Raw genomic sequence first — 23,659 nt, 5'->3', positions numbered from 1 at the left:
TGGATGTTTGTAACGAACCATTTGGGATGTAATTTCACCAGAAGCCTTTGGTTTTTCCTCTAAATATATCAAAGTAACCTGGGAGTTTCTTTTTAACCAGTATGGTCGGGTTTGTTGCCACAAAAGACCTATTTTTCTTGTTCCCAGTTGCTCCCAATCACTTTGGTGAGTACATAACTGGTAACACAGAGGGCCAGAGCTTTGAAAATATAAAACCCAAGCTGTAATAACCTGTAGTTTCCTTTAAGAAGAGTATTAATGATTACAGTTAAAGGCTTTGAAGACTGGTTGGAGCAGTGTTAAAATCTTTGAATTGTTGGTCGTGTCAGTCTTTTTCCTCCTCCTCTGAAGCTCTTTGTAACTGCTGTTTCCATTAGCGTTAAAAAAAAAAAAAAGTTTGCTCACTGCTAATTGATCTGCTTTTCCGTCTCTGCATGACTTATTCAGCAGCTGTATTTCCAGTAACATGTCACATACATAACAATGGGATGGCTCACCAAATTGAAAAACATTTTCGCATTAATATTTAACAACAGCGAGTTGTTGTACAGCAGATTGATTGAAAAATAAGTGAGGAGAGTCTTGGGTTTCCCAGTCATCTGATAATGGCTCGAAGTAGAGGCTGGGAAATTACCTCCAGCCCAGAACTCACGGCCAACTAAGCCTTTTAACATCGCTGTATCTCTCACAAAGAAGCAGTAAAATTCCAACCTGAAGGTTGCCTTTTATGCTGTCCAGCTCCTTTGATGTCTTGGAGAGTTGGTGCAGGATGCTGCTTCGTTCACTGAAGACTTCCTTTAGCTTCTTTTCAAGCCCATCGTAGCTTTGTCTGTTAAGAGAATGAGAGTGAGATTTCACTTTTAAATGCGTGCCACTGGCTGAGAGAATTCACTCTTTATTGGCACCCTTGGGAGAAAGAGGTGTTTTAAACTGGATTAAAAGCACCATCGTTAAAGCTAAAGGGTAGAGCAATAGGGGAGAAAACTAATATCTACTCAGCACAGTCCCTGGATGAATAAAAGAGAGGGAAGAACCTTCTATTCCTTTCAATCAACCAATTTAGTGAAGGCTCGTTTTACAGAGATAGGTCTTTTGACCAGAGGTGTGCCCCTGCTTTTCTATTTAAATATTCATGTAGTTCATCCAATTATTAAGAGAAAAATTCTACAGGGCACATTTGTCAAATCCTGTTTTTCTCTAAACTCCTATTGAGTTGCACTGCAGAGGCATTCTTGTCATTCCTTACTGAGCTTTCATGGAGGCAAATATTACTTCACAGCATGTTTGTATGAACTATGCTGTTGGAACGGTTCACTGATGAGCTGCATCTAAATTTAAAGCTAAGCTCGAAAACCCTCCTGTTTTCTCAGGCCTGTCAACAGTGTGTATGTGTGTGTACGTGTGTGTGTGTGTGTGTAAACCTTGTGTATATGTTATTTTGTAATGTTTTGTTGTACCACTGTGTTGCATGTTTATATAGTATGTCTCATTTTAAATGTAAAGCACATTGAGTTTCTTTGAGCTGTGCTCTAAATAAAGCAGCCTTGCCTATAGCCATTGTAAAGATTTTCTGTTCTATTTTCACTGTCAGTGACATAGTGTAATCCCACTGAGTGATGTACTGAAGAACTGGACACAAAGAGTTTAAGGAACCATACGTGAACAGACACAAAGGGAATAAAAGCTCACATTTGACATTTGGTGGCTTCATAATTAACAGCTTGGTTTCCTTTTTACCCCTTTTAATCGGCCTTAGGGCTTTTTTTTTGGCACGTCTGTTCATTCTTTTTAAGCCTGGTATTTCATCACAGCTGCAAATAAAGTTCAGACAACACTAATATTATTTCCAATAACTCTGGGGCATTGTAAAGTCCAAGAGTTTACAAGGCCTACATGTATTTATGTTGACAAAACTGATGAGTTATATTCATTACATATTCAAGAAAGTTGATTAAAGAAAAAAAAGAATTTTCTTGAGGAATTTTCCTTCAGGGTGATGACTTCATAACATATGACACCAGACTTCTTTCAAAACATCAACAGAAGCTTCAAATGATCAGTACAGTGCTAATGAACATGATCAGAGATGAAAGATTATGAGTTATGGTCCCTTTCACTGCCTGACACAAATCTAGAAACTGAAAATACTAATTTTCCTTTAACGTCCTTGTTTGCAGACTCAAGGACAGCAGTAGCTCTTCTGTGAGGTGTTGAAAATCAAGTAAATCTGAATGTAGTTACCCTGCTAATAAAAGAACCTTCGGGCCCTAAATTTTCCCTTGAGTCTTCAATTTAAAATTGTTTATAATAGCACAAAAGACCCCATCCACCCCTCCTGCAGGGAGCCAGCACGTAAAAAGACGAGGTCATAATGTAATCTTATTTATAGAGCTGGAATCAGGTTGTAGAAGGGGGAGACTTGTTTTTCTTATGCCAGGAAAAGGTGCATGTTTCAGGTTATTGGGTAAAATGGTCTCACTGCACTCTGTTATCCTCACTGGCCCCTATTTCACTTTGGCCATTGCTTTGCAACAAGGCTAATATAGAGGAAAACTGATTTAACAACAAACTTGTACTCCAGGATTGACAAAATAAACACCTGAAGAGTTGCACAGAGAATAAACTAATTTCACTCTTCAACAGGCACCATCCTATTATATGTGAATTAATTTGAGAGTGATATATTGAGGTTAATAATATACACATAGGAGCTGCAGAGTATGACTTGAACAAGCTGTGGTAGATTCAAATTCAAGATTAAACTGAAATTAGCAATAGACAGGTAAAGTAAGGTGGCCGGGTAACAGTAAACATGAAGTTTTCCTAGTTGTAATAGTTTATTCAGAATTAAGTTAAACACAGTTAAAATGAAAATGATGTAAAGCACATAAGAGACATTTAGTGGTTTTAGTTAAATCCTGAAAGTGTCAGCTGGTGCTTACGTGGCACCTTTCTCCTTAACCACATGCTTTGAGTGGCTAAACATAACCACAAACACTTTAATCCTGCTTTAGTTGCCACAGGAGGGTATTGTGCAGAAGTAATCACAAATTAAATATGTTTCATTTACAAAGATTTACGTTAACTTTCTGTATAATATTAAAACTCAGTAGGGTTTTGACCAAAAATTACATTTGGGCGGCATGCCTCTCTCAAAACCTATTTGTGCTTGCAAGTTAGTAGTACATACATGTAATTTTAAGGAGCCAGATCAAGAGGCAGACCCAATCAAAGTTTAAAATCTGGGTTATGAGTAAAGAAATAATCACAAACCCAGCTAACACCAACACAGCTCGTTAAAGAGATATTTATTCCCCCCCCCCAACAAAATTCAAGAGATCAAAAGGATTCTCTCTGCTTGCTTCTTTATGTAGTCACAAACTCCAAATGAAGCAACAGCTTCAAGAAAAGCATATGCACTTGATATAGCTGAATAATTCCTTGCTAAATACTTGCTGATAGTCACAAAATCTCTCACTTCCATCCGCTTTCACATGAATCACTTTTAATAGGAGCATCTGATTGACCGTTCCTCATTTGCTACAGTAGATAAACCAAAAAAACAAAAAACAAAAAGAGAGCAAACTGAAATACTCATGATGGAGCCGAGTGCTGGCACATTATTCTGAATCCATGGCTTCATTTCAGTCTGGGCCCTCTTCCAAAAAACCCTGCACACCCCATGTCATAGATCCCAGCAGCAGATCATACACAATAACACATAAATCACTAATAGAAAAGCAACACCTGGTAAATAAATAAAAAACACGGCATACTGATTCCCACACATGACTTGCCACCATATGGCATTGGCGGGAAATTTATTGCAGGTTCATGCAACGGGGGAAGATGGGGTGAGAGATTCCTCCCTGTCTGCCATATTATTCATTACCCGATGGAATAGGCCCTTGGGTATCTGTGAAATGAGTAAGACCCATAATTTGAGACCCACTGACACAGAAACATGTATATCACAAGGTTCTTAGATAAAGCTTGGGCTTTTTTCTTGCCAATCCACCATAAAATGCTCATTACAACAAACAAATGGTTACAGCTGCGTGACTGCACCATGACCTCTTAAGAGTCCAGTGTTCAAGCAGCCTCCTCCCAAACAAAGATCCCCCTTTTCCAGGACAGAGAAGTGTGATAATGAGGAGCAGAATGCCTGACAAAAAGGCTTATGATCAGAAATGGCACCACCAGGCACACTGCCATAAAGCACGGCGATGAGATAATGAAATCTTTCATTTTAGACATCTGCAGTTAAAAAAAAAAAAAAAAAAACAGTCCCTGGCTGTCTTCACGAGACTCATCAAACTCCAGAGACTGAGGGGGAGGCATCATTTATTGGATCTGATTATTGAGGACAAATATTTCTTCGCCCTTGGAGCCACAGCAGGTCTTGGAGTTATATGACGCTGACCCTGCAGTGTGAAATAGAACTGCTGAGGCTAAAGGAAATGCCACTTAACACTACAGTCAACATCCAAGCAATGGTTCAATAAAGGAAGCCAAGGCCTCACAGAGAGAGCTGCAGAAGCTCGGGGTCCATTGTTGACAAAGACTACCCTGTAAATACTGTTACAGTGGACATATAGCAAGACATAAGTGCAGCTTTTCTGGACAGAACTCATGACACACATACAACGACTCAGATGTTCAGACTTTCTACTGAAACATGTCGCCCACATTACTGCTAGGTTGTATTTGCAAGTCCTGGAGCCTCCAATGAACTCTTTGACAGAAAGGCATTTTAAAAAGATTATGATATAGCTCATTAACACACTGTACATCAGAGTATAATAATATGGTGAAATGAGCAAATACTAGTACAGTCTTGCAGTTTAAATCCTGTGTGGGCAGGTTTCACATTAAAACATTTCTCAAAATACCATATTTTCTCAAACAGTGACTGGGGCCTTTATTTACATCAACTGCAGAAGGTGCCAAGCGTCTATTTGAAGCAGGCTTGTATTAGAGACAGGCCTGTATTCATTCATTATATATTAGTTCAAATACTTGGTCATACTGTTTGCCTTGTAAAAGTTACTGCATTATGCTGTTAATACAAACCTAAGCCTAGGCGTCATACTCACAATATGGCAGCCACTGGGAGTTTATTAAGCCTTGTTTTTTCCCCAGCCTCTATTAGAGACCTGGCTATTATTTTACTAGTGGTTTTTATTTGAGGAAATATGGCAAAAGTGTTGTAAAAACAACCGTGTAGCTAACAGTAGTGACTTGAAGTTAAGGGTTCATGAGAAATGTTAAAAGCAGTTATAGTTAATGTTCAATATATTCCCAATATCCACTGGATTCCGACTCAAGAGTCACGTCTGCATGATGGTACTGTCTTTCTGCATACATGTATCTCAATACTCAAAGGCTGATTGGGTGATGTGCCTCACTCTAAGCTGGCTTTGTTTTTATACCTACATCATTTTCTCATCTCCATTTATTCATTTTCCCACCTTTTTCCTGCTGTGTTATACTTTTTATTTGCCTTTCATGAGTGGGTGGAGCTGGAGAACCATTCCTCTGCATGTGTTCTGTTGATACTAAGAAGTAAAAAACAAAACAACTGGGTTGATAACAATCACAAAAAGATGGCGCCACATTTCTCATAATACAAGGACATTGAGGATATCATCCCACATCCTCTGCTTCGCAATTAGCTGCAGTAAAATAATCACAAAAGGAGCTCGGTGTGTAAGCAGGTTGAGTAATCTGATGTCTCCCCCTCCCCAACATGAGCTCTCACTGCTATTTTTGGAAAATTTGCAGGAGACAGCCGGCGGTTCAGACAAGGACAAATTAAAGGATTCCCCTGGGCTCGGTGTCTTTGGAGGCCTCTCCACTACCAGACCTGTTATTTTAATACCCACCCGCAGCTAAAATCTGAGCACCATCAATCATTCATTTCACATGTCAACTATACACATAATGCAATGACTGTAATAAATACACCGGCATGAATCTGTCATTTTTACATGACTGCATGCCATCTTGGGAATGAAACAAGTTACTTTCCGACCTGAGTTAAACACAACCTCTCTCTCTTCTCTGTCCTATTTGGCTTCGAGGACTTGTTACTGAAACATCTATAATCCGCAACGACAAACAATTTAATAAAATCTAAACTAGCTCATTCGCTCTTTTAGCAAAATATTAGCAGCTGTAATGTTGATAGCTTACTTTAAATTTCCTTTTGTTTTTGGGGCAACCACCTCATTGTTCAATGTCTGCCGTGGCATTGTCAGAGGCAATTTATGTAACCCTATCACATTTAATAACTTATTTAGTCCAAATAATAAGCGCCACTTGACAGGGTAAGTTCAGGGCAAACAAACTCGGTTTCTGCTTGAAGTTTACTCCCAAAATGCCACTGGAATGCCTTGCAGCCTCTTTCTACCCCTGGGGTAATGTCTTGTCCCGTGCATCCTGGGTTGTCAGGCTATGTAGAGTCACCAAATACAGCACACAGGGACAGAAAAGATTATCGCCCGCCATTATTAAACCACACTCAAAAACAAACTGCAAGACTTACTGCAACTTGTAGTCCCATTATTCTGTTTTTCTGAGTGAAATGTGGGTTGAGTCATTCTGGAGAAAGCTTGTCCTTCACAATGCAATTACATGTTAGCATGCCAGCTTTACCATCCCTCTTTCTTCAGAGTGACTCACCTAACCTTTAAGTGGAAGCGGAAATATAGCCAACAGTGGTTAGGGGCTTCAGTCTGAACTGTGAACTATAGTTACACTTAAAGATGTTCACATGTGTTGAAAGTAAAGATTTATCTGAGGGTCCAGTGACGACTGTCTTGGTCTTGGAAATGAAAATATATTACAAACAGTGAGCGCTGTACCAGCGGTACGCATGCTAATGCACCATGCCATGTCCCTGATTGTAGGATCAAAGTTAAATATTCAATATTTTACAGAGCAGCAGCCACAGAAACCAACAACTACTGAGCATAAAGGCGTTTATTTGCCGTCATGCAGATTATAGGCAGACAGCAGTTTATGTGGTATTTCCAATTTCAGGCTGGATTAATTATGCCATTAGGAGGGGCAAATAAATAGTTTTAATAAGAGGGACTGCCCAAGGCCTGTCAGTGAATTAATATATTCCACTAGCAGAGCATGACCACCATCCAACATCTGTAACAAAAGTCAGTCATGTTTACCAACTGGTGTGTAAACATCGCAGGCAGCAGGGAATATTAATTGCATGCATGTCAGGGGATGTCTGGCATTAAATCTTATTTAATTGTTTAGTGGGGGAATGTGATGAAACTGATGACAAGAAAGACAATTTTGCTTTGTTAACAAAGGTCAAAGTAATACACAACAATAAAATAAAAGCAATATACACAGATCCAGGACATGTACTGAACAAATAGGGACACTTGAAATGTCATAAAATTATGCTGCAAAATGAAAACAATACAAATCTAAAAATATTATCATTATTAAGTTTGTATTTTGTATTATTTTGTACTGTAGATAAAATGAGATTTTGCATTCTGTTGAACTAGTGCCTTTTCGTCATGATTATCCCCCTTTTATCTTGTGTTTTACCTCACTGAGTGTAGACTGCATCGAAGAGCTATTTTTTGTCTCCGTCAAACTTCTAAAACTATCTCCCAGCTTGCTGTTGCTAAGTTTTTCTGAGGACATGTGGGTATTTCTGGACGCTGGTGGCCACTATAGCAAAGTGAGGCTGTGTATTGGTAAGGGAACTAGTTTATTTTTTACGTTACTGACCGCATGCTTTGCAATAATTATGAGTAATTGTGCTCTGACAAGCCGACTCACACTATGGGATGCCCTCTTATTATTGCCGTACTGTAGTGACAAACGTTTTCAGCACACAACTGATTCTGCAGTGGTTGAGGATTATTTTCTCTCCTCAGCTCGACTAATAATAAAAGGTGCTAAAAATAAAGCATCTTTTAACTTTGCAGTTCATTGAACAAATGGTTTTATGAAGTGCTGAGTAAGAAAAACAGTTAATTGAAGAATGGTCTCTTGATAAAGCTGAGCAGTAAAACAATAAAATGTTAAAATTAAAACGTCAATCTGATCATATAACTCAAAATAATGATTTGAAAACAAGTACCATCCAACAATGAAAGCCTGGATTCATCTGTTACTAAATAACGAAGTGCAAAGCAATTTGCATTTACGTATTTTATCATTTAGATAGATGGAATTAAAGTAGTGTAAACTAATTTTACACATGAGCAAGGAATGCAGATATTCTGCATCTTTAGCTCTCTTGAATTATGGGATTGGAATTGGAAGCATGTAGAAAAGTAATGAATTAATTGTCTTCAGATGTGTGTGTGTGTGTGTGTGCATGTTAAGATCACAGGAGAGATTTTTGACCTGTGATTCATCATATAAACTGTCCAGCAAAGATCTGAAATGATTTTTTTATTACTCCTTTCAGGCTATGTTGGAGGAGTTGATATGGAAATACAGTGACAGTGAATTGTATGAAAATGATATAAGATTCCTCCATTTTCACATCCTTGAAAAGTGAGTCCTTCTAATTTGTTCATCACTTAAGTTATGTAATTTTCCACCAAGGGAGGTTTACGGCATTGAAATAGAAATACTTAGCATATTAGATGAATAATTCAATGATTACTTGCAGGCATTTTCATGCATAAGTAGATGCCAATTACTCTCCCTCGACATTTAACACTCCATCATTCTCTACTAGGAAACAATACTGTTTCTAGACAGATAGGTACTTAATAGCAGAAAGAAATACAAATGAGACACAGCACAGAAGAGTCATGTGAAATTTAAGCCGCTATAACAAATAAAGCAAAACAAACCTGAAATACATCCACTGATGGATACTTTATAACACGAACATAACGCTTATTCTTAATTGGAAAACAAATTTTTTTCAATTTGGAAAAAACAAACAAACATAAAATAAAATAATACTAATAAATAAGACTGTCTCTGTCTTTGTCTCTTGCTCAGTTTATCTTCACTTACACATAAAGAGAAAAGTGAGTGTTGCTCTATTTTCTGCCTCAGTTGAGCTCAGCAGACAATCCGCCCTGCTCTCTCCGTTGTCGTGTACAATCCAAATCATTTTCACAGTGACATGAAACCCTCTCAATCAAACTACAAGCATTCCTGGAAAAGCTGCATTTGATTTAAAAATGAAGCAGGTCAAAGCCAAACCCCTCTTTTCTGGCTAATTATACATTCACACAGTGTTCTCCACACATTCCTCCTGTATTTTACATAATACGTACATTTGGCATCACGGAGATGCTGACGTTTGGTTTCTATGTCTTTCCTCAGCTTGATGTATGATGTTGATGTGACTCATTCTGTCTTCTTATGGCAGAATCTCTCATCTAGGGACCTATATCACACAAATTACAGCTTTAGAGGCATCCCAGGAACCTCTTATGGTTGCCAGCTTCAATTAAATCTGGGATTTGAGTGTATCTAATGCAATTCCGCCCATCCTGGCTTTTCAAAGCTGTGCAACACTGTGTTTCCTGCTTCAGTAATTGTTGTGCTATAATCAAGCTGGATTGAGCTTGGACTTTTTTTGTTTACTCTGAAAGGCACACTCTGCCAGACATCAATGCTTAGTGCTATTGGGAACGATAAAGCATTCCCTTTTGTGTGGGAGAGCCTCACCTTTTCCCTCAGAGACATTTTATGACAACATCTAATCCAGCTTTGTTGCAAGTGTTTGTCGGAGAATGCTACAAGAAGTAAGTTGCTTCACACCAGAGGCAACGTCCTCAGGACATTAACGCTGCAACTTCAATGCTGAATGTCGGTGTCTTCATTTGTTAGAGCAACAGCACACAGTGAGGAAAGTGCCCAACATGTGAGTTCAAAGCCAAACCCCACAAAAGCTAACCAATACATGACATAACATACTTATTGTATGTACAGTTAAACATGACACAGTGTTTTTCAAGAGTTGAAGTCCTCTGAAATAACACATTGTATTTATTTATTTAGTCACCCACTCATGGAGAATGTGAGCCATGATTTACTGACATGTGGGTGAGTAAAGTGCGATGTTATGTAGTTTTTGTATCATGCATTGCAGTGGTAAGACAGGCGAAGATGAGTCAAACACTCAGTCTTGCAAAAATAATAAATTTTTCACTAAGGTAGAAGGACTTAAAATATCTTAAACTGAAAATCTTCAGCTGTTCAATGTGGACCCCCAAGGACATTGTTTAGCAAAGGTTGTGAGTGCTTAATGGAGGATCTAAGCCACAGGATGACACAAAGCTCTTTGTGAAATACCTCCGTGTGTGATCACACTTGATGTGAGCAACACAAAGCGAATGGTTCCTGCTGGTCAATATAAACTTTAAGCCAACTTCCGCACGAGCGCACTCTATCGGATAAAATGTGTGTCCGGCAGGCCGTTATCAAACCGCAGCCTCGTGTCTGACCTGCACTGTACAGGTGAGATTTACTGCACTCATCCCCACCAGACTGTAAATGACTGGGAGCTGTTTGTTTCCACATTTCCCATCTCATCTCGTTAACAGTGTAGCTATTAGATGACAGTTTAACAGTTACCTCACGTATTATATGTGAGGCAATTGTCGTGTGATGGAGCGCCTTTGTTTGTTTTCCTTGAAGCTGGATATTAAGATTTTCTCAATTAAATTAATTGTTTGGTCTATAAAATCTAAAGAAAGAGTACAAAATTCCCATCCCAATTTCCAAAAAGCCCAAGGTTACCCCTTTAAGTGACTTGTTTTGTCAAAGAACAGTCCAAAACCCAAAGATACTGTTTTCTAAGATAGAGAAACAAATGAGAAATGTTGCCTTGAAGCCAAAATTGATGTTTTGAAGTGTTTTTAGCACATAGACCTGATGCTATACATCACCTATACCAGTATCTGTCCCAACAATGGCAGAAAGTCTTTTTGCATTACGTATTACTGATGGTGTTTTAGTCTTAGGGTCATTTCCTGGTAAACGATTAAAAAAAATACTGATGACTCACCCTGCACTTGGGGATGTATGCTAATTTGGCATTCAATGAAACACTTTCTGAATTTTTATGATGCCGCCATGGATGTATAAAGAGTAGGATGGCACCCGGAGTGTTTCTGGGTGCCGTGCCTCATGGATTACTGTACAAATACACAACTTTTCAACTTTATTCTCTGTTTTGTGGTGAAATGTTTTACAGAGAAAATGTTTTTCTGATTTCCCTCTAATGCTCCCCTCTGCCTCAACTGTGGACAAATTGCTTTACTTGTAGCTACAACCGCTAACTTCTGCTAACTAGCAGCCTGCTAGTGGACACAGCTGGACCAGGACAGCATGAAGCCTCCATGACCGACAGAGACCACAGTACTGGGGTGATTTACAGTTTCCTGAGGGACAGATAGCTTTACTTCTTGCTAAAGTAAGTGCTAACTGCTGCTATATGTAGCTGCCATTAGCTGGTTAGCTAGTGGTTAGCTTTGTTAGTCTTATTAGCTGACTCAGCCCCTGAGTGTCGTCAGACTGGCCTCTGTGGGTCTCAGAGGTCCAGCTGTGTTCACTGGGTGATCCCAGTCTGAGCAGAGTCAGCTAATAGGACCGCTAACGTTAGCTTCATGACAGGTGGGCATATTCATTGCTACGTAAACACCAGTTAACCAATATCCACAACATGTCTATCCCTTGTTCCCTGAAAAACATGCAGAAGCAAATAGCACTCTGCTAACTGTTTCATTTAAACTTTAAATGATTCGCTGATTAATTTTCTGTTGATCAACTTCTAAATTAATGGACTAATTGTGTCAGCTCTGGGAATACTTTCTTTTTATGTCATCAAAGGCGATTTAAGGAGATGCAGTACAACACACTGCAGGAGATCCTTCTTTGTGTTGTAGCACATGACAACAGATAGCTTGTTGCTTTTTGCTTATCCTTTATGTTACAGGTATACGGTTATAAAAATTGTAATACAACTGGAACAAAGCTGATACTGAATGCAGCACACATCTTCCAGGAGCTTTGTGGCTGTGTGTCTTGATTCCCCCCATCTGACCAGCGGCTCAGAAGTTGGGAACTGGCAACGAGCAGGCAGATGCATCTGATTCACATCAAGGGCAATCAGCGAAGCCTCTCCCCAACTTCCAAGTGTCACTCAGGGAAAACACAAGAGGACGAGTTAAGCCAGGCGGAGGGGAGGGAGGAGGGGGGAGCGCGAGGTGGAGAATTTGGAATTGGATGACGGATGTGACTTGATTACTGGTTAACTACGCTGCTGGTGCACCACTCCGATCTGGATGAGAAAGCCGCTGGCGGCTGGATTATCAATTTGGAGTAGGCAAGACTCTATTTGAATCTATTGTTTCATTCCAGGCAGGCTGACAGTTACAGGGCTCCTGTCTTTGACTTGAGCGTAGGAGTCGGCTTTCTGGCTCTCACGTGCCTCAGTGATTTGCCACCTCACCAACTCTTTAATAAAATCTCCTATCAAGCTTTTCATCAAATTTATTAGTGCTCTGTTATACGGTATACTGAAGCACCTGCACCCGCCACAATATTCAGGCCCTCACGCAAACCTGCTGCCCACAGGTCGGACTGACATGATGCAATGTAAAGCAAAGTCGAACATGCGGAGAGAAGTCTTTTCTCACCACAGCTAACTCATGAGGGTGGCTGAAAAGAATGGAATGACTGACAAGAGGAGATTTTGATCAGCTTGAAATTGACAAATTCAGAGAGGTGTGGACTCCATTTTGGCTCAGTCTATTCTCTGAACCATGGCACACAGTCTGTCATGTAAAAATCTGATATTTTCTGCTACAGCTGGGCCAACTAAAATATGATTTTTTTTTTTTCTGAGTGGGTTGACAGAAGCCTGAGCAAGACCATCAAATATCCAAAAAGTATACAGAGCACATAGATGTGCTCAACGGCTGATTATTAACTGATGATTTTAAGTGCTTCTCATTTTTAACTTTGCAGTGTTATAGAGTCATTTGGCTACAACCAGAGCAAAGGTAGAGACCGTCCTGCCCAAGATGCACGACAGCACTAAATTATGTTTAATGTCCTTGTGTAACAGTCGCGACAGACATAATGTCTCACTGTAATTTTCGCCTCTGTAAAACTGTGGGATTGCCGGCAGAAAATAGACCACATGCCATGGATACTAGTTTTTTGTTCCATTGTGGAAGTGGCAGTATGTAGCGCATAAATTTCACACTGGAAATTCAGAGACTGGAACATAAAGACAGGCAGTAAATGAAGTGCATTATATAAAAAATAGAGAGAGGTTTTGGGCTTGTGAGAAAACAACTCCTCGTGTCAGCCAGGCAATCTGAGTTTGAGCTTAAAGATTACACATTTTAACGGAGGGCCTGCGTATCAAATCAGAGCCTTTGGAGTCTGGGAGACAAGAGCATTAACCGGGGGTTAGACGCTCTTTCAAGTTACATTATGGAATGTGTAGGATCCTATTTTCCTTTTGGAGATTAACCAGTAATATGGACTAAAAGTCAGGCCATCTCTGCCTCTGCTGCCTCCATTTTAGCCATTCTGTTTAAAACCTGTGTCTGAGTCACTAGAGTAGTTCATCTTTGTAGAGATATTCAGAGGAAATGTAGGAATATCTATTCATATCTACCTTTTAAATAAACAGCACATATTAAATATGCATGTAAAATACTGAGTTGTTATTTTTTAGACACATCTTTCAGTTCAGCCACACATATTTTGCTTCCCAGAGTTGGGATGGAGTCATGGTCTTACACACCCACATGCACACCAACCTGGACGTAATTTGCGCTTACCATTATTAAAAAAACACTTATGTTAGAATAAAATTTTTGTAACATCACGTCCTTCCCAAAAGCCTACCCAAAGTACTACAGCAAGCTGTGCATGTTTATTCCTCCTCTCTTACAAATCTTACTAAATGTGCATTTTTTAAGCTCAGGAAAGCACTACTTTCTCTGGTGGATATTTGTTTGGGTATATTGCCTCTGATGTTGTTGCTAGTTTGCTACAAATCATCCTCAGGCAAAGAACCAACCTACACACAAGTTGCAGGACTGTGATTTTTTACACTTACAAGCTGCAAGCAGCTTTTTGTCTCACCTCAACAGCAGATTTGACATTGCTTTAGCGGGTAATTGAGTGTTCTGAGTTTACAGGCGGCCACAGAGGACACTCATTTATTGATGCGTTATAATCCATCAAACCTGTGGATTTAATTCAACACTTGTTAACATACAACTGTATTTTTGAGATACCCTTGATTAGGTAACATGTTATACTGCTTTAGTCAGTCTAGGACTGTTTTAAGATGATCTGTATACACAATCGAATGCAAATGAGTTTATAACATTAAAACTGATTATACTAGATTAGTATTTGCACAGATTATAATTTTAATTCCAATATATGTGCTATAATACTACTGCTTCAGTATATAGTGAACAAGTGTAAGGAAGCCATCAAGACAAGCACTAGCAAGTGCTGCAGGGTCAGTACATTAACACAACAACAAAATGTGCAAACATGGATTGGGAGGTTGATCAGATATATGCCTGCAGGAAATAATCAATTTTTCAATGGAAGTCCGTGTTTACCCATTGATCGCTGTAACAGTGAGACAGAGAAAACTCATCTAACAACTGCTTTTTCAAGCAGGAGAATGTCATAGGATATCTAGCCTAATCACAAGTCTAAAATGGCTCTCGGCTTCTCAGCTGAACCATATCTTGTATATAATAATTATGCTATAAGCCATGTCAGAAGATGAAGCAGATTTCAGGTGATTGCGAGGATGATGACAGGGTTTCTCAACATTTGAAGTGTGTCTTTAATGCACAGCTGTGTGCTTGTGCTTTGCAGGGACTCAGATGTGACACCTGTTAACACCAAAGGATTGGATATCAAAGTGTTGCTGTAAATAAGAGAACATTTCATTTCATTAATGCATTGATTCAGTCGCTCCAGTCAGATAAGCTTTCACCAGCAGAGCCTTCGTGTCCTCAGCCTCCAAAGAGATGCAGGTGATGCAGGTTCAATGTTATCCTACAAGAAATAAAGCACTTGGGCTTTGGAGTGTAAACCAATGCAATCACAGTTAAATATCACTGTGAATTTGTCTAATTTGTATGACTTCCATACAGTCTAATTTGTCACAAAAGAACGTCTTGTTCACAACAATTAAAAAAAAAAAGACGTGTGGCTATTATACTGTCTGGTGTGTGATTACGCACGCACAGTTTTTCTCGTAAACAGGGCTCTTGGGAGTCTGCACAGTTTAAAGAGTCTCATTAAAGTGCTGACCAGGACGAGGTTGTGTCTCATGAGTGAGATGACAGACGGCAGCATGCTGATTGAGGCATTCAGGTCTGAGGGATGACCTTGATTCCAGCACATAAACAGCAGCCACAGATCACCTCCACCTTCAACAAATGCAATTTACTAGGAACCAGACCCATCAGTCATGCGTGTGAAATCAGGCTATTGTAATACAAACACACAAACATTACGAATTGTGCCTTTTAATCAAAGCCACGCTCAGCGGAATTCCATCAAAAGTGACAAACTGGCAGGAGAATAAGACGCATTAAATGTGTTGATATATTACATGGAAGAGGCAAAGATTCTCCACTTAATCTCCATGGATTTCATATCAAATTTATAATTACACTTATTAGCATATTAAGTGTAAAATTCAACTCTAATCTGCAGGTCATTTGCAGTGCTTTTCATGAACTATGCCACATTACGCTGCATTGAAACTGAAATTATCTATCATGCCTACAAATACCACCAATCAGAAAAAAAGGCCTGAAATGAAGCGAGGTTAATAGAGGTCTTTACCCTCAGATGATAAGAACCAATGTTGCCTTGATCAAGAGTGACAGGAAAACCATTGAGAGTACGATTTTACTCCAGCCATACTTAGATAATTATCTGGTTACCATATTTGATGCGTTCATTCATAAGACGCTGCTGTCATTGCCTCGTCCAATGGCCACTCAGTGTGAGAGCTGGGCTGTTTACAGTAACATGAGCGCAGGAGAAAATTCTGCTTTTTTAAATTGATTATTTTACGTGCAGATAGAATAAGAAGAACGCACCACAGCATGGCTATCTTTTTAGGACAAGCTTCAAACAGCATATCATCAAGCTACTTAATATTATCTTTCAATGACATCCATGACAATGGAGAATTAAATGGAACCAAATACTTTCACTAAGGATATACAGGCGATGTGGGTCGACAGCTCAGGTGCTCAGGTGACGTTTTGCTGATGTGAGTCTATATTCCTCTCCTCATTATGTAGGTTTGAAGTTGTCACTCGCCAACGTTTAATGAAATACTACTGAGGTGCACCTTTGTGTGGAGCTGCTTCTTTCACTCACAAACAGTAATGATGTACACTTTGAAAAACAAATCCAGTGGTTGCTTTCAGGCAGACATTTTTAGGCGCTTTCTTCAGCACAAGGCACATTTCTCCCTGCCTTCGTATTGGCGTAACTCAGCCCCTACTTATTGTGCCTTTTCAGTGAAACCGTCACTCAGATGTGGTACCTGGTCTTTCAAGCTCTGCCATCTGTTAACATGCTTAATGTGTTGGATTCTCTTTTAGCTTGACCCTGTCTCAAAACACATTTCTGCATTGAAAGAGCATCCATCTCTTTGTGTTGCACTCTGCTGGCTCAGTATCTTTTCCACTTGTGTACAGCTGCGCTGGAAGTTTTCTCAAATTGCTTGTCTGAAGAATAAACTACTACTTGATTATTTCTGTTGGGGGAAGCCACTTCGCCCTAAGGTGTGGGACAGTTTGAAATGGGTTCATCATTCATTTCTCAAATCTCCTGCAAGAGCCCTGCTCGTCCATGAATATTAATAACATAAAAAATAGTTATATCTTGCAGCTAAACGCTAATGAAAATGCAATTTTAGTGGCCATTTGCATAACACTGAGGTAGGATATGGGCACCATGTGCTGTCTTTAACTGGGCATGAAATAGGATTATACAGACTTATTTCTAAATGGAAAGATTATGGTCACACTTATTTGCTGGATTAGATTTAACAGTTTAAACCCACACATCGTATATGATTATTTGAGGTGTTCACTTGCTGACAGACATTAAACTCCATGTTAACTTCCTGCTTTCAGACCTTTACTTCAATAAACCATGCATGAATTAGCTGCATATTGTACTTCACAGTACCCTGTGTTTTTTCCTGTAAACAAAGGTAAATGCATTGTGTGTATCCCTCACTAATAATAAACATGTTTGGTGCATTCCCTCAGAAAGTGATGTTTTGAATGTATTTGCCATCCATGTTTACTAGCTGCCAGTCATCTTCTTTCACGACCTTCCTAGTTCATTGCTACATTTCATGGTGCATTTCATCTATGAACTATCAATCAGTGGAACGGCATAAATGTGGAATGCATTGCCTGCATGGCATGCAAACAAAAAGAGAACCCACTGATCAAAACATTGCTCCATAGCGCTCCTAGTGGCCAAAAACTCCACAGAGTACCTTTAAAAGTTTGCCATAAAAACTTAAAAAGTGACAGTATGACAATGTTCACAACTGCTCACTGCTGCTCCCAAGTGACCAAAAAATTATTGCAGGTTGAAATAAAAGTAAAAATACTTATTCTATAGAACCATTACTTGTTATTACTTGTATTTCATTGCTGTAGCTGTTGCCAATCAAACTGCTTAATATATTGTTTTGTGCTTATGGCAAACCATCATAATACTGTAGACCTATACTTGTCATATAGTTTGCATGCAAGACAATAACTCCATATCTGAACAGACATCAGATAAATGTAGTTAAAATTTAGGTCAAATGTACATTAGTGAACTCCTGCAGTAGAAATTTGACAAAATAATAATTTCACATGGTTGATGTGTTTCATTAGGCTCTTATGATCGGAAACTCTGTTTTTAGAATCAATTAAAGTTGTCAAAATTGTCCCCATGTAAAAAGTTCCAGACTCTTAAAATGATTACAAAACATTAACATTCAAAATGAATCGTGCATATTTAACTATCTGTGTAAACATGGCAGCGTCGTGCACAGTCTCTGAATGGTGCACAGGTAAAGTTGCCTTAAGTGGTTGGCAGAGCAGTTGCTCTGAGTGCTGGCCGTGTACAGTCATAACATCTTAGATTTAAATCCTGTCCGGACCTTTGCCACATGTCATGCCCTCTGTCTGCCATCTTTTTGTCTCTCGTCACTGTGAATTGCATAATGGAGCAGAAATGCCATAAAATGGTCTTTAAAAGGGCAGTTACAGAGAAAGGCCAGAGGCTTTTGAGGCCATGAATCTCCTCCAGTCAGACCTTTTATTGCAAGTCTGCTTTTCTGGTGAGTTCTGAACAGCAGCCTGCAGATGTCCTTTAAAAGGAGAAGCTGTGTATCGAAAGGTTCTTCAGACTTCATATGTGACCCTTTTGTCTCTGTCTTTTGACTCAAGAGTCAATGTGAGATGGGCCCGAACCACGACCCTGTGGATATGGAGCTATAGAAATGACCAAGGAGGTCAATAACATCATAACTGCCATCCATTTGTTGGAGAATTTCTCTTTATATTGACTGTAAAGAAGACCAAACAAAAATATAAATATTATAAAATAGTTTGTCTGCGCCTTCCGAAACAATTAATATGAGCGTTTTCTGATTTGTCAGCTGTCTTGTTGAAGCCTGGTTTAGACAACTGAAACTACATGGTTAGGGTTCCTGAATGACTGCTGTCATGGTTAAAAGAACATTGAACATTGAACATAATCAGGACCAGCATCAATCTTCGATGTGGAAGACTCACATTCAGCACGCCAAACTAGCGACCTTGACCTCCGACCTCAGAGTTTTTGCACCGGTGTGGCAGTGTCTTGTCTTGGACGTACGTCGCCTCATATCTGCGATTTTCTTGCATTTGTCGTCGTCTATTTGATTGTAACCTCCAGATCAATCATCATTCTGTTGCACATATAACTTCAGCAAGCCAAAACAACCTGAGCAAAGTGCAGACAAAGATCTTTCAAAATATTTTCTTCATCTGAAGCTACATGTTCAAATTTGGTATTTGTTTGGAATTGACAAAGTCAAGCCTGTTTCAACACTGTGTGCTGTCACTGCCTCGTTCAAAGCTTATCCATCCTCTTCAATGACATTAATTAACTGAGCATGGACTGGAAGCAGCTAATCCGTTGCGCTTGGATTGTAAACACAAGTTCAGAGAAGAAAATCAGACACACATACAGATACACAGGCTGTGATTTAAAAAAAAAATGGGGTCAGAGTGCATCTGACAAACAGCAGACAATGTCTAATAAGCAGGTTCACAGCACTTGTTTTCATGGCTAATCCCAGGAGATGTTTCGCTTTTTTGTAAGGAAACAATCTGACAAGGGAGCATTTATTTTGACTCTGAAGCAACAGCTTTGTTCAGTGAGTGTCTTCCATGAGCATGTCATGAAAGCTGGTGTAAAGCTTGCATATTCCAGGAGCCAAGTAAGAACATTTTGTGATTTCACTCCAGTTCAACATTCGTAAATGGTAATTTGTCCATTATATTGGACTTTTTGCAAGATTCATGGTGTTCCTGACCTCCACGTCCCACAGGGAGCAGACACTGAAAAGTGTTGGCTTTGTCCACGAATGACTTATCTTGAACGTGTCACTGTGAGACATTATCGCCTATTTAATGCACTGGGAAGTCTGAACGTTTTTAACTTCAAGGTTTCACTTTGAAGGTCTTTCAGCCACAGCCACTTTTACCAGGTCAGTGCTGCAATTCCCAAACGATGTGTTGCGGCACACTGATGTGCAGTGGGATTTTGTGACAGCTATACATTATTATCCCAATATACAAGTCATGGTGAAACATAAGCTTAGTGTCTGGAGTGTGTGTCAGAAGGCGGAATTATCGGGTGGATGTGCGCATATCCCAGTCGGGAGTTTCTCCAGGAATTGCGGGTCTTGATGGAGCTTTGTGGGGATTGGCGGTAAAACCTGGATCGCTTTTGAGTTTTCATTCTTCTCATGGTTGTGAACTGGATTGGAAGACAACTGTTTTCAGGTTGTGGGGAAAAACAGACTCTCTGCTTCTGCTGCAGCTTTGATGTTATTTAAAAAAAAAACAAAACTTAAGTGTACAGAATAATAAGAGTGATCATAACATGTTCTAGAGGTCGTTTTGCACAGATGTGAATACAGCTGTGTCTTGAGATGTTGGCTTGCCCTTTGGTGTGACTGGAAACTACCAAGTTCACCCATTAACACATCATGGTTCTGGACATACCTATCCAGTTTTAGTTGGAAATATGTCTCCAGTAGAAAATAATGTGGCTGGAGTCTTCAAACTTTAAGTCATAACTTCAGTTTAACACAGAAATTGGTTTAAACCAGAACGAGCGAAGTTCATTACATGCCAAGTGTTAAGTAGTGAGATCAGAAACAATGAGTGCACATGCCAGTTGTGTGATACAGAATCACTGTGACCATGGCTTTTATCACCATGGAAATGATTTAAACTGTCATCTTACTTTGGAGACCTGTACAATGTGCTTCCACAGTGAGCAGTAATGAACGTGACGTATGCTTGATGGCTCTCATTTTTCCTCCCAGATTGGACAAATGGAGGAAAATTTGCACGCCGGGCACGAGAGACAATTTCATCACAGACAAGTCTTTAATGATGTCTCATCTGCATTTTTCAATTTGAACAGGGCCAAAAATAGACCACTGGCCAGGCTTTGTTGAAATGAGTCACGTTAAATGGATAGCAGTGAGACAATCACTTATCTAAAGCTTACGTGTCCATGCTACCAATGTCTCATTTATGTTTATCAAAACCCACAGTTGTAATTAAATGATAATTTCCTCGTGAACAAGGTAAATATATCAGAGGGGATTTGTTTATTCTGTTTTACTCTATGTTTTTTGTAAACAGATTAAGTTGTTTATTTTGGTTTGTAATTAGAACATTAACTAAATTTAAACATAATTAACAGCAGCGAAATTATAATGAAGTAATGAAAAATCAATTAGCCAACCTACATAAAACAATTCATAGATTAGCAATCTTTTAAGTCAGGAAAAAAATCCAAATATTTGCTGATTCAAGCGTCTCAAATATGAGGATTTGCTAAATTTCTCAGTTTTATGTCACTATAAATGGAATATTTGGAGGTTTTGACAGTGATTTGATGTCATTCTGATCTCTGGGAAGTTTTTATTATTGTTTCTTAAATGCTATAGACTAAATAAATGAAAAAAAAATGGGCACATTAATCGATGAAAATAATCATCATCGCTGTATAACTGTTCTGCCATGTTAGCCATCTACACTAAAACTAAAAAGTCATTTTAAATTTTAAATATCGACACAGTCCCATTATACAAATGGATGCAAACTAAAATTCCACGGACTCAGCCTGTTGCTGGCAAGTGATCTCTTCTTCTGCTGCTGCATTTTATTTGCATAAAACAGGCATGTTATTTGAATACGTCGTGCGATATTAGGCACTATGTGTACAGATAGTGTTACTTTCCCCAAGGAGCCGCCTGCCCTGCTAAAAGCTGGGGCACAGGCTTGGCCCTCCACTTCAGATATTGGCTGAGCCAGTGACAACACTGAGGCTCTTTCGCCACTGCTACGCTGCCAAGACCATTAACATTTGGATAAATTCTGCTGGGAGACTGAAGAGCACAGGATCATAAGCTGATGCCTGTGATGAAGTAAGACAGATAATGGCTAAAGCTCACGCTGCGTTCGGGGTCAGAATGCCTTGTTTGTCGCTCTGGATTTTGCATTCTTCTTTCAACATGGCTCACGCTGTAAGCTCCTCAAAGAGTCTTCACTTCGTCACAAAGGCAGAGCAGGGAGTGGCGGCTTAGGCTCATCCCTCCCTCCCTCCCTCCCTGCCTCCCTCCCTCTTGGCTCTTATGTCTCTTTATGTGAGTGTCAAAGTCAGGAGAATCTCTTATTCTTGCTGCTCTGGGTCCTCAGTTCATTCATGACCTTTAAGATTAGAGATGAGCCACAAAGTGTTAGCTTCAGTTCACCGGTCCTTTTTCCTTTTTTTTTTTTTTCATTTTATTGTGCTGGTTGGTTTTTGATTAAAGAATTAGAACTGCATTTGAAGGAACCTGAAAGTGGGCTTATGTGCAAATGATGTATGTGCAAACCATTGTGTGCTAAGAAATAGGTGTGAAGAATAAAGTGCTGGTTGATTCAGAAAACTGTGATGAAAGGATGAAAAAACATAGAATGACATATTCCCCTTTGGTGGGACAAAAACATCGCACAAATTCCGGCAGATTTTCATCCAGCTTTTCACAATCAAGCATCAACAAAGCTCTCATCAGTGTAATCAGGGCCACTGCCCACCATTTCTTATTCAACTTGTGTTTAGAAAACCATTGTGAAATAGTAAAATTCTACAGCAAGCATAGAAAAATCCATTTCAGTTTCACTCTAGAGACTTTAAAACAGCCAAATGTTTCTCTACGTTTGCAGTCAAAACGGACTCAGCTCCACCTTTAAATGTGTGCAAATATGTGCACCAGCTGAACCTCAGCTGCTGCATTAAAGCTGCACCAAAGCAAATATTTGGCAAATGTCAGGTATTATTTTGCAGTATGATAAGCAAAGAAATGAAATGAGTCTTCAGCCAAAATCGAGGCAGAGAGTGACTTTCAGCTGAGGTGAAACTTGGCTGCCAAAAAAAGTGTTGTACTTTGCGGTGTGCAAATCCTTTTTAAAAGTGTGATCACAGTGGGTGTTTGTGATTTAGCCCTCTTTTAGTTGAGAGTGAGACTTCGGAAATAAGATGTTTTGAGTGTAAGTAGATGCATGGCATCACTTTGCTGATATACAAAAAAACACTTAAAAGTTAATTTTCTAAAATACAAAATTGTACCCATTAACTCAGTTTGTGTCATTTTATTTAGAAAAAAAAGGGGTTAAGATCCATCATAGGAAGTGGACTGAAAATGCAAGGCACCACACTTCTCTTGTTGGTTGTGTGACAACAGTTTGAAATGCCTTTATTAATTTGATTCGTTAAGCTTGTCATCTTAATTTACGTCGTCTATTTATTCCTCAGATGACCAGTGTGTAAGAGTTGTCAATAAGCCTTTCCCCACTCACTGTCTGCATGGTACAGATTTCATGCTCATATGCCTGCAGGGCTGGTTGTGTACAGTGATGCCTTGTCAGCCTTGAGACTCCACATTTTTTATATGACAAGTTAAACATCATTCAATATCACTGCACTGAATTATGGAGATATGCCAACGATGAAGATAACGCTGCTGTCAAAAACACAGAAAACTGTGAGGAAATGTTGTGTTTGTGGAGGGACAACGTAATACATCCGTCTTTTGACGAGACAGAAAAAAATCTATATCAGACACAACAACTGCTTACTAAAAGTAGCAGGAAAATAACACATAAATGTGCAATATTTAAAAAAAAATATAATGATAATGAAAGTCAATATTGAACATAAACTGGTATCAAATGTTGCATTATTTACTTACTTATTATATACTTTGTATTTAAGGACCCAGTGTGTAGGATTTAATGGCAGCTAGCAGTGAGGTACAACCAACTGAACCTCAGCCTTCACAATG

General features: G+C 39.2%; 1 protein-coding gene across 1 annotated transcript in view; it reads right to left on the bottom strand.

Moving 5' to 3' along the window:
- Positions 1-23,659, bottom strand: part of luzp2 (leucine zipper protein 2) — a 138,145-nt gene that overhangs the window by 64,812 nt on the left and 49,674 nt on the right. Inside the window, exon 2 of the mRNA XM_070969681.1 lies at positions 712-829. Coding sequence (XP_070825782.1) covers positions 712-829 — 118 coding nt within the window. The remainder of the gene's footprint in view (positions 1-711; positions 830-23,659) is intronic.

Source organism: Chaetodon trifascialis, chromosome 1 (genome assembly GCF_039877785.1).
Source record: "Chaetodon trifascialis isolate fChaTrf1 chromosome 1, fChaTrf1.hap1, whole genome shotgun sequence".
In the NCBI taxonomy this organism is placed as follows: domain Eukaryota; kingdom Metazoa; phylum Chordata; class Actinopteri; order Chaetodontiformes; family Chaetodontidae; genus Chaetodon; species Chaetodon trifascialis.
This window is presented reverse-complemented; position numbering and strand designations above follow the sequence as displayed.